The 12,549-nt window shown below is 40.8% G+C and overlaps 1 protein-coding gene across 10 annotated transcripts in view; it reads left to right on the top strand.

Annotated features, from left to right (window-relative positions):
• Positions 1 to 12,549, top strand: part of LOC104143993 (protein Hook homolog 3) — a 102,929-nt gene that overhangs the window by 46,587 nt on the left and 43,793 nt on the right. For all 10 annotated transcript variants that reach the window (XM_068925038.1, XM_068925037.1, XM_068925035.1 and 7 more), the window contains exon 6: positions 7,705 to 7,772. In XM_068925038.1, the coding sequence (XP_068781139.1) occupies positions 7,705 to 7,772 (68 nt within the window). The remainder of the gene's footprint in view (positions 1 to 7,704; positions 7,773 to 12,549) is intronic.

Genomic DNA, 12,549 nt, shown 5'->3' with positions numbered 1-12,549 from the left:
CACTATTTCATTTTACAGATAACAAGTGTTGTTATGTTATGAGTTTCACTGAGTTTGCAGGCTGGACATGTGGAATTAGTTTTGCTTTCAACATGCATATTTTCAGTTTGGATTCCCTCATCTGAAAAGGAACTTCACAGACGAAAACTGTTGTCCCCAACCTTTAACTATTCATGTGTGTGGTAGCTCTGAATCAAAAGTAGTAGTTAAGAAACAAAAAATGTGGTTCACACACTCTTCTGTGTGACCATTGGGTTCAAGAACATATCCTAATATCTTACTGCATGTCAGAGAGCCATCATTGTCACCAGGTGCCATCTAGTGCCATTTGAGACACTAGGGTTTCTGAGACTTCTGCACAGGGTTGACAAATATGACACTGGAATATGGTAGCGTGTGCTATGGTACTGCTGGCCTTAGCAGTAAAGACTGAAGCAAAGGCGGCATTCAGCAACTCTGCCTTCTCTGTATCCTTCGTCATCAGGGCACCTGCCCCATTCAGCAGTGGGCCCACATTTTCCCTGGTCTTCCTTTTGCTACTGATGTATTTGAAGAACCCCTTCTTGTTGTCCTCGACATCCCTTGCCAGATTTAATTCCAAATGGGCCTTAGCCTTCCTTGTCGCATCCCTGCAGACTCTGACAGCGTCCCTATATTCCTCCCAAGGGGCCTGTCCCCTTTTCCACATTCTGTAGACTTCCTTCTTCTGTTGGAGTTTTGCCAGGAGTTCCTTGCTCATCCATGCAGGTCTCCTGTCCACTTTGCTGGACTTCTTACTCAGAGGGATGCACTGCTCTTGAGCCTGGAGGAAGTGATCCTTGAATATTAACCAGCTTTCTTGGACCCCTCTTCCTTCTAGGGCCCTACCCCATGAGATTCCCCTAGGGAGGTCCCTGAAGAGGCCAAAGTCTGCTCTCCTGAAGTCCAGGGTTGTGATCCTACTTATTGCCCTGCTTCCTCCTCGCAGGATCCTGAACTTCACCAGCTCATGGTCACTGCAGCCAAGGCTGCCCCCAACCTGCACATCTCCAACTAGACCTTCTTTGTTTGTTGGTACAAGGTCTAGCAGCACACCTCTCCTTGTTGGCTTCTCCACCACCTGTGTCAAGAAGTTATCCTCAATGCTCTGCAGGAACCTCTTGGACTGTTTGTGCCTAGCTGTGCTCTCTTTCCAGGAGATGTGATTGTGAGGCTACTTCCAGCTGTCTGTAGAAGGCCTCATTGATGACCTCTTCCTGATCAGGTGGCCTGGAGTAAACCCCCACATCCGTGTCACCCATGTTAGCCTGCCCTTTAATCCTTACCCATAGGCTCTCAACTTGCTCTTCATCCACCCCTAGGCAGACCTCCATACATTCCAGTTGCTCCCTCACATAAAGGGCAACTCCACCACCTTGCCTTCCTGGCCTGTCTTTCCTAAAAAGCACATAGCCATCCCTGACAGCATTCCAGTCGTGTGAGCTATCCCACCATGTCTCTGTAACTGCAACGAGATCATGGCCCTGCGACCGCACACAGATCTCTAGTTCTTCCTGTTTATTCCCATGCTGCGTGCATTGGTGTACAGGCACTTCAGAGAGCCAATCGAGCACGCAGGCTTCCCAGGAGAGGTGCAAGAGGATCCTCCATAGCCATGTCCCATGCTGTCTCCCCTGGCTGCATGCACCCGCTGGAGGCATCCTGACTTGCGCAGTCAGGCAGAATACCCCAAAGGGCATCTAAAGTGACACTAGAGGCCTATATTTAAGCTACTGAATCCCACCCTAGCAGTTGTTGGAAGACATTTCTGTCTCCTATGGCTTCTGTGGTGCCAGTTCTCTATCTGACCTGCACAGGTCAAAAGAGGACCCATTCTGTTTCCTTCCAGATATGGTAGAGGATGTGCTGGATGGTTGAAGCATTTCTTAAGGTGTTCCAGGGTGTATGATGTCATCTTCTTAGCCAGTTACCTTAAATTACACTTAACTCAAGCCAGGTTAAGGTTAAAATGCAAAGTTATTCATAATGCTTAAAATAGATAAGTTGCGAGTGTTCAAAAAAGATTTAGGTGGATACATGAAAGAAAAAACTGCTTACTGTATTTACACTAAAGTTATATCAAAAACTGTCTCTCCCTAATACACTTCACTTCTGTTTCCTTTCTAGCAAAATGGTAGCTAGGGTTTCAAGCCTTTTTTCTTCCTGTTGTATGATGTATCTTACCTTTTAAGCTTTCTCTCCCCTTTCAAGTTTTCTCAGGTGTCTAAATTGATTTAAACTGTCATCCTGAGGCTCCTATTATTCTTCCCTTAAGCAGGAGAAAGTCTGGCCATCCTCTTAATTAGAACAGAGGTGATTTCCCTTATATAAGTACATAAATAACTGTTAATTTAAGCCTCCTCTCTTCCAATTGACTGCTTAGTTAACATCTCTGAATTCTAAATTCTCTAAATTCTCCCCATTCCCTTTGATAGTTTCTTGGCATTTATTAGTGAGGAATGTATCTTTCCCTGAACTTTACATATTTCAGTCTAAAAATTAAAAATATACAGGATACAGACATCTAAACTGTCTAGTTCTATGTAGTTTCATTAATTACTGTCATGCCTAGTCTCTGTGCACCAGGTAGGTGCTGGTTCTTTCTGGATCTTGGTAAGAAAGAATGCCCACTTGAATCTTTAAGTATAATATGATGTTTGGTCAGAATATTCAAAGATTCAAGCAGAATAAAAGATTAACAATTAAATGTTACATCCCTTCTGATGCTGGGAACCCCAAGATGATACAGCATCGGAAGGGATGTAAGATCAGGACATGGCATGCTACGTGGATCCTGCCCATGGTGAGGTTCACCAGCATTTTGGCCTTTAGAGCTCTTATAGGATGTTCTTAGAAGAAACCAATTCTATTCATCATTCCCACTGTCAAGCAAAATAATGTTCACATGAGAACATGCTGCTTCACTTTTAGATAAAGATGAGGACACACGGGTGACGTAATTGCCAGTGCCAAGTGGGAGCTGCCTACAGGCTCCTCTGTTATGATTAGCCAGCTAAGTTCATCCTGTGGCCAAGGAATACGTGCAGCACACCACAGGCCTGTGTCTGCTCAGGTTAACTGTTATGTGGATCACTAACTCCTTGAGGTACAATAGTCTTCCGGTTAGGATCACTACAGTCTAAATTACTTTGAACTGTCTGATTTCCAACATCTTCCCAACATGAGAAGAAGGCGGAGATATTTTTGGCATCTGTTCTACAGTTAATACTTTGCATATGGAACCTGTAGTCTGATTTATTAATTCATTTACCTGCTGTAAATTATTGCACAGTACTTCAGATCTAGAGTTAAGGATTTTACTTCTTAATCTTAACTTTTTTGTGAGGCCTTTTAATCTGCATGGTGTTTTTGGGTAGGCTTCAGTCTATGATTTTCCACCCCTTGGATTGTGTTGACCCACTGTAAAGGGGTCAGTGTGGTTAATATGACGACTATCCAGCAATATCTCAAACCTCCTGTGAGTGCAGTAGCTGGCCCCGCAGATGCCCATCTCCCAACTCAATCGCAGCGACTGACCGTTCACTGGTGAGGCCGTGCTGTGGCAACATCTGCTCTTGCCTCACAGGTGCTCTGGAGCAGATGCGTCAGTCCCCCAAAAGTGCATTGTAATCAGCAGGAGGTATGCTACATGTAACCACCTAAAGTTAGACAATGCTTAACACAGTTAGTATAAGCAACATTACAATTGGATACGTTTTCACGTGTAGCAGCCCTACGGCCCTAAGGGCACTATTCCAAAGAGAACATTTTCATTTTATATGTTCAATAGGCTCACAATTGGATGGTATTTGATTGTTCATAACCTTGGTGATTAATAACCCTTCTATGATTGCTTAACCTATTTACTCATTCATTGACTGTTTTACCAATCCCTTGCTAGTCTTACTGATGACATGGTGAAGAGGGTAGCAGAGATAGCAAAGGCCTTGTAGTTAGGCCTAGATCTCATAGGAGGGTTTATGTGAGTTTGCCAGCAATTCATCCCTCCCAACATTGTGCAGCATCTTTTGTAAATACATAAAGTGATGCTCATAAATGCACACACATAATGTACATAGGTCAGTATCTATAAGATTGGAATGGGATACTCACTTTTCTGTGTTACCTATCAAAGATAAGATTAAGAAAATATTATTATTAATAGTTATCTTTGTTCCCCAAGCTGCAATATTTTCCTTCATAGGAGCTTCCAATATACTCAGTCACATTTTTTTCTTCATTCCTCCATCTCCCCGTCTTCTCTATAATAAACAGACAAACTTTATGCTCTAGCTTAAATCAGCAGTTCTTATATTTATGCATAGGTTTTATCATCTTCTTCTCTCTCTTTCCTTTCCTTTCAAGGGAAAGTGTTAGCACCTTGTAGATCATACATTATAAAGGGTTAACTTTTAGAAACACTAGAATACAGCTGTTAAGCTTGGTTATCAGACAGGTATGAGTATCCTCTAATACTTATCTATGCCATCTTCCTTTAATGTTTCTTCTATTCTGGTTCCTAGATTCATTCTGTTATTTACACACTTGTTTAAAAAAAAACATTACGGAGATCGGTAATTCTATCACTATTTCTGGCTGCTTCTTTTCAAGTTGTTGTTCTTTAGAGGATCACTCCTTAAAACAGAACAGAAAGCCTTACCTAGGCCATTAGGTTGTTATAGTTTGGCTTTAACTGTAACTGCTGAAACCATTTCTGTTTAGATTACTCAAGGTTACATCCATCTATTACTTAAGGTTGAGCTGTTTCTTTACATTGATTTTTCTTGATAATCAGAGATTTTTACTACATCTTAGGGCATTTTCCATCCCCTTCTGGTTTCTTATAACAGTGTTGGTAATTAAAGATGCTGGCTCTTCACATTATAGGCCTTTTCTTGTTTTGTAACTGTGCTCCTAGGGCTCTTACCTGTTTCTCACATTCTTGTGATTAGCCTCTGCAGCAGGACAGCATGCATCAGCTATCACCTCTCCAGGAGCTTTGACTGCCACCCCTCAAGCCTTTAACTCTTCTGTCTCTGTTCACCATTCCTGTAAGCAACTCTTATCACTTCATTCTCTTTCTGCATTTTCCCCATGAGTGAGGGATGTTATGTTCTTTCAAAGGGTAAGAGTTAAGATTTGTACCTTTTTCCTCCCAAAGGTATGGGAGGTATTGCCTTCAACACAACCTGGAGTTCTGATGTCTTGCCCCATATAGGTTCACTTTTCCTTTTAAGTGAGGAAATCCTTTGACAATTGTTTATTTCTTATGTAACTGTTTTTCCAACTTCCAGGGAGCAGAGTGTAGAGGGTTTGGCCTTAGCCTATTTCCTTGGGCCTTTGCCTGCTCTATGACCAATACAGCTTGCTGGTTCAATAGTTGGGGTGTTCCTGAATACACTGCTTAAGTGAGTTATACAGTTTGATCATCAATTTTAACACTTCAGGTACATTTGCAAGAGGATGACACCCCCCCCCAGCCCCCCATACAGGGGCTCTGTCCCTGAGGATTCGGGATGCTCAGAGCTGAGCTGTCATGGAGCAGGTGAGCGGGGAGGGCTTCAGGACCCAGGGAAATCCCCCCTCCTCTCATAGCCCGCTGCTGCCTTTTCCTTTAAACACCTTGGTCAGGTTCAAGCTAGTTTACAAGTTGACCAAGGGTCAAACATGGGTCGTGGTGTGAGGTTTAAGCCTAACAGTTACATTTACGTGCATGCTAGATCCCCAGGAAAGCCCCACCAGCAGGGAAGACCCCAACCATCTGGCAGACCCATGCACTTGCTGCCCTGGGAGCATAGTGGTTACCAGCACACTAAAGCCCCGCCAGCATGGCAGACCCTGACCAGCCAGTAGACCTGTGTGCTTGCTGCCCAAGGGTGTAAGGGTTACAGGTGCACTGGATCTCCAGGGAGGCCCCCACCAGCATGGGAGACCCCGACCAGCCAGTTGATCCATGATTCTGCTGCCCTGAAGCATATTGGTTATCAGCATTATAATGCAGCACACTCGCACACACTCACATGCTCCCCTGCTGGAGGGTCCCCCATAATAGGATTAGAGCTTTTACCCTGTTTGATTATCTCGCACACACACAGAGTCACTCTCTCACATTAGCCATTGCCCTAGCTTCAGCAATGGTCTGCAATTCTCCCTGGGTGCAATCTCACACAGAGATCTTATGATAAGGCTGCCCATGGGCCCCTTTTGCTTTGTTCATAACTACTGACCCCACTCTCCAGGATCCCAACCTTTGCCCTGTACCTGCTGCTTATGAACCACATGCTGCCTACCCTGTACCCAGATGGCATGGCCAGCAGTGTGCTCCCTTGCCAGCGTTCCTTGTTGCTGGGATACCTGCACTTGTTCTTCCCATATCTTATTAGTCGTTTGTAACGAACGCTTTTATCTGGTCAAAATGTTCCCACACTCGTTTCAAGCATGTTAGTAATAACCAACCACAATGCAAATCCTGCTGGGGTTTTCCTTTTCCCCTTGGTTTTGGAGACAAGTTAATATTCCAGCTGGAGTGGGACATCCAGATAACTCCTCATTTTCCCAACTCACCGGGGAGGTCACCAGGGCCAATCATTGTGCAACTGGCCCCCACACCTTGCATGTGGGGCCAGCCTGGCACCCATTCAGGCTGTTCTGCATTCCTGTCCTTTTTCCAAAAAGGCATTTTCTTATTGAGATCCTGCTGACTTTGCCAAATGTTGTGCACCGGGTAGGTGCCAGTTCTTTCTGGATCTTTGTAAGAAGGAATGCCCACTTGAATCTTTAAGTATAATATGATGGCTAAGTTTTTCCTGCAGCCAAGGGATACATGTAGCATAGCACAGGCCTGCGCCTGCTCAGGTCAACTGGTTATGTGGATCACTAACTCCTTGATGTACAATAGTCTTCCAGTTAGGATCACTACAGTCTAAATCACTTTGAGGTGTCTGATTTCCAGCATCTTCCTCTTAGACAAATCATAAAAATGATATGCATGACATTTTAAATAAGTAAATAAATAAAAGAAGAAGTCATGAAAGCTGACTCGGATCCATATGATTTTGGGCAAGTCACGAATTCTCTGACTCAGTCTAAGCATCAGGATTTTGCATTCTAACCACTCAATCCTCTTGTGGCATACTTCCAATACAGCTCACATCTATATATAGATGAGGAAGAAAAAAAGTAGAGAGGATATATTCTTGATTTGTATTCTTATTTCTGTGTTTTTTCAAGACCTCATATGGAAAGTGTGTGAAATAAGGGTGCCAAAGAAAGGCAGGACAAGGAGTCAAAGTTATGGAAAAAGACAACCTATCCTTGGATTATGCTCTTCCTTTGCCTGAATAGCTCGGAAACAAAGGGAGTAAGCACTTGGAGGGTAGACAGTTCTTTGGGGAAGTAATGTTTGAGATGGGGAAAAAATGGCTAACATAGCCAAAAAAAAACCCAAACAAACAAAAACAAACATGTGCATGTTGCAGTGTTCCAGTGAGCCTTGATTTATGTCTGAATAGACTTATTTTTAATGTGTTCTTGAGCTTGCTGACCTGAGACTTGAATGTTAATTACAAATTTCAATCTCATCTGTAGCACCTGCTCAGCTTGTAGAAAAGATACGACTACTGATCTCATATTATGTGCGACTTTCACAAACTTAAATAGTAACATGTCAGAATGCTCTCTTTTCAGAGTACATCCAGACCATAATGATGATGGAAGAATCAGTTCAACATGTTGTCATGACAGCCATTCAGGAGGTATGTTATAGAGCTCATAGTGTATAAAGTTCAGCCTTTCAATATTGTACAAAACCATACTTTTTTCCACTTTGATGAATTCAGTTGGAAGTAAATAAACAAGGGACATAGAATTTGCAATTTTAGAATAAGGAATATTTTCCTTTTTTGAATTAGAAAAACAAATCAAGAAAGCCTTCTTCATGTCAAAGAACTCTGTTTGCATGTCCTACTTCTCTAGAAGTTTAAATCTTCTAGGTTTAAATAAATTTTTGATACTGGGCTCCCCTTCCTTTACCTTTCCTGTGCTGTGGCTCCTGAAGTGCACTATACTGCTTTTATATAAGTAACCAAATACTGTAGAATTTCTTTAAAATGTCTACTTAATAATTGGAAAACTTTCTGAACTACTAAATGTTGTAACTGGACAAGTGAAAAGAAATAGAGAAACGTGCAGCGAAATATTCTTTTGTCAGTTGTTAGCAACATTAATAGACTAGTTAAGATATTCCTGATAATACTTTGTATCTTGTTAATATATGTACTGCAGTGTGTTTTGTAAAAATGTTATTTTAAGGATAGTAATAGGAAACCTGATTTATTATTAAGACTGTGGTGGTGGGAAAGTCAATTCTTCTGCTGTGCTTTTAGCAGTTGTTAGCCTGGAGAGTTACTATATGCAATAAAGGTTTTCATAGTCTTGTTTAACTGATATATCGCACTAACAATGCAGATGGAAGCATCAAAGAAGAAAACTACAGAATAATGTTAGTGACCGCTGTTGCCGTGAAGCCTCTGAGTGACTTCTGATGTGCTCAGTCAGGCTTCATAGATGGAGGTTTACTGCAGGCAGGCTAGTAAGGAAAGCAAGAAGTCTTAAAAGGAAAAGTTTGTTGTACTTCCTGATAAGAAAGTGTGGCAAGCGCTCCGGAACAAAATCACAGTTCCTAAGTCTTTGTCAGTGTACCTTTCCTTCCCAGGCCTTCACTGGTAATCAAATTGTTTCTGAATGTGAGCAGAAAAGCCGAATGCCAGTAGGCATGAAATTCATTTAGTATTTGTGCCCTTTGCTGGGGGGAGGGAAAGAGAAACAACAAGATGAGGGGTTGTCTTCCTGGAACAGGTTTTGAAACTTGGTGGATCAGAAAAGAGCTTCTCCTTCAAGGACTAGTGCAGATACAAGTGGCTTTAATGCTGTCTTTCAAAATGGTTAGAAGTTTGAGATGTTCAGGATCAAATGGGGAGGCTCTGAGATGCTCAGAGAGGTCAAATAGCCTATTCAGAATCAAAAGTTTAGATCCCAGGAATCTTTTCAGAGCTACAGTCTCTATCTGTGGAGGGTAGGAAAGAAGTCTTTGAGGTCTCTGTGTGGAGCAGGGCAGGCATCAGATTTTCAAGTCAGATAGACTTCAGTGCTGCAGAATGGTGCTTTAAAACACAGGTAGAATCCAAGACCCCTAGAGAGCGCAAGGGTTTTAGGACTTTGCAGGATTCAGGGAGTTCAGTTCTCTTTCATGGGCTTCTTAGAGCAGATCTCAGGATCCAAGTGACTTTGATTAAGCTGTGTGTAGGAGACACCAAAATGAAGTGCTACTAAAATAGCTATATTTGCATATTGGAAAAAATGATAAATGTCACCTAATCCAAACACTTCAAAACATTTGACATGCAGTTCCATGTCTTTCAATATTAGCTATGTAAAAATACCTCTTTAAATCTTTTTTTAATCTATTACGTAATTTATTTTTCTGTTTCAGCATAGTACATGTAAATGCTTTTTGATGATTTATTGGCTTTCATATATCATCTTAATCATGGAAACATTTGTCAAGCCATAGTAGAACAAGCATCTGACCTGTCTCTTCTTCGTTTGTGTGTGAAAAAGGGCTGTTTTTCATTTAGTAAAGTGAGCACTTCATGTATGAAATTTTATTTGGTAAAATTATTTTAAAATTTTCCCTCTGTTTCTTGAACATTTCCTTCCATTTTTTATTTAAATATATAAAGTAAAACTTTAATAACGAAAATATGCCTAGCACTTTCTAAAGCACATATAAATTTAACAATGCCTTTATATTGTTTTTTTCAGTGCAATCAAGTTGATTTCATTTATTACCACCATTTAGATTCTTAGATTCTGAGCTGCAAAAACCAGTATAGCATTCTTTAATTTCATAATTTACAGATTTTTTTTCTAAAAAAAATCTTTCCAGAAAATCTATTGCTGCAAAAACAAATTTTTGAAATGATATATTTTTCTGTTTTTCTTTATGTTCTTGACAAATTATGCTGTTACTTTCCCAAGCCTTTTAGGTAATTAAGCATTTGGGTGGCTAAGGTTTCTTCACCAATTAAAAGTGATAGTGGGGGAAAATGCCTTTGCTGCTCAGAACATTTCTGAACTTGATTATTCAACAGATGTTTTTTCCCTTCTCTATAAGTAGGCAGTCAGAATAGGCTCTTTACAACTAGGTACTAAAGGTAGTGCCAAAACTTGTCTGGGGTTATATAGCAAGAAGGACCTGCTTTCTGGATTGATACTAACAGTGTTGTTTCTACAAAGCAGAAACTATTGGTTTTCCTATATTGTGGCCTGACTGTTTAAGGTTCTTGTCTTCAAAAAAAGTGGTTTCTGAATGATGGAAAAATCTTTAATTGGGCCTATCAGCAATGTTTGGGGGGGGAAGGTCTTCCTGTATTAAAGGTATTAGAGGATACAGAGCATGTCATATATGCCCTTGGGTACACACTCCTGAGAACAGAAACATGAGTTTAATGTTGATCCAGAGAGATTAAAGCGAGTTAAACAAATGTAAAAACACTGTATATGAAGCAAACATTTTAAAGTTACTACATTATAAAAATAAGTGGTGCCGCTATATTTGTAAAATGCAGAAAGCAAATCACATGCATGGAAAAAGGGAGGGGGAGGGAGTTCACAGTCCAGGACATTCATGTATACAGATTTCCTGCTGGTCTTAACACCCCCCCCTATCTTTATGTATCTGTGATAACACAAATTTCTCAGCTTTCATGAGCAAAGCAGTTAAAACTAAAGGTTTTAATAACAAAACTAGCAGAGCTACAAATATTTTTATAAGGCTTCTTGCCAAAGCTGTGGGTGTGAAAACATATAAAGTGCTGCCTTGAATAGAATAGGGAATGGCAACTATTTTTCATAAAAATACCAAAATACAAATTTAAAAATTATCTTGTTGTCCGGGTTATTGTCTTTTTAAACTTGGGAATGACTTCTTTACCAGAGAATAGATTCATTTGACTTTAAATGATATTTTGATTATTCTAGTACGTACTTCTTTTATTTTAAAGTCTTCATTTCTAGACATGGTCAAGAAGATGGATAACAGAGCACATTAAATAAATTTGCTTTAAAAATCAACAATTCAACTAATTCATCAGATCATAAATAAATAGGAAATATATCTTCAGAAAGGACTAATGTACAATAAAATTTTAGGTTCTAATATACTGATGGGATATACAGTTCAGAGGGAAAAGTCTAAAATGTTTCAAGTCAGTTGTGCTGTGATACTATAAAAATGAAAAATGGGAGAAAACAGGCCAATTTGTTTGTTTGTTTGTTTGTTTTACATGAATGGAAGGTATGGTATGTATTTGAGAAGACATGCACATCTGCATAGAATCTTAAAACATAGCATTCATTAAACATTTCTTGAACTTGAAAGGAATTTTTGTGGAAATCAAATTAGTTTATATAGTTAGGTGAGATTGCACCCTACTGGCTCATCTCTTTAGGGGGAAGTGTTTCTCTTTAAAGGTGTAGAAAATGGGAAGTGACAGGTCAGTAGTAGAGCCCTGTCAGGACATTCATTCACATGTACCATTACCCTTTCTTAACTGTGGCATATCATTGACCATTCCTACATCAGAAGCCTCATTCCTGTGTTATTTGTGACTAATCCAGCTATCTTGTTCCTACTGCTTGTCTGGTTCACTTTGTAGGGCTCCCCTAGCCACTCAGTCAGTCCCTTAGAACTTTCTTTGGCTTTCCCACCATATCAATGCCAAAATATAAAAAAGATATTTCTTGTCCTTCCATCATTGCCATGAGTCCATCATCTGCACAATTCTCTGGTTCTCATCCTCAGTGCCTTATGCACATATCCCAGGATATGTCTGTACTCCAGATTTCTGATGCCCCCCCCTTCCATGCACAAATCCTGTGTACTTTTCATGCTCCCCCCTTCCGATTTCCCCCACCCTTCCCCTCCAGCCAGTGTCCTCTTTCACATTCTTGCTAAGGTTTCTGGTGCATAGGAAGGTCTGGGAGCAGAAGGCATTGAAGAATAGGGTATAAACGGGTTACCATGTTACTGGCTTCTGCTTCCTTCCTTTGCAGTCATCCATAGAAAGCAGTGACACCACAGTGGCCTCTAGTGGCCTGTACAGCTTTCTCCATTCCTCATCTCCTGCTCTAGAGGCAAGTTTTGGGCAGGGCTCTTCAGCTGGGTTTCTAAAGGGAAAGTTGTACTAGGGCCAGAAAGGAGATGGTGACTGTCAGTGGCCTTTTGCAGGCTGTTTAGTTTGTGGCCTACCAATCGAATAGCACTGTCTCAAAGGGTAATAGTGGTTGGAGTGGGGAAATGATTTTGTGAGTAACGTTGTAAGGAATGGAGGGAGGAGAAAAGGTCAGTGTTTGGTTAGTCTTAACATCTTCATTAGTCATGTGGAAAAGGGTGTAAACAACTAGTGAAATAGAGCAATTAACATATGCATAGACGTCACAGAGAGGGAGGGATTGGAAATTCTTGTTTTG

The sequence above is a fragment of the Struthio camelus genome, chromosome W (assembly GCF_040807025.1).
Source record: "Struthio camelus isolate bStrCam1 chromosome W, bStrCam1.hap1, whole genome shotgun sequence".
Lineage (NCBI taxonomy): Eukaryota > Metazoa > Chordata > Aves > Struthioniformes > Struthionidae > Struthio > Struthio camelus.
The sequence above is the reverse complement of the archived record's forward strand: the minus strand, read 5'-3'. Positions and strand labels throughout refer to the sequence as shown.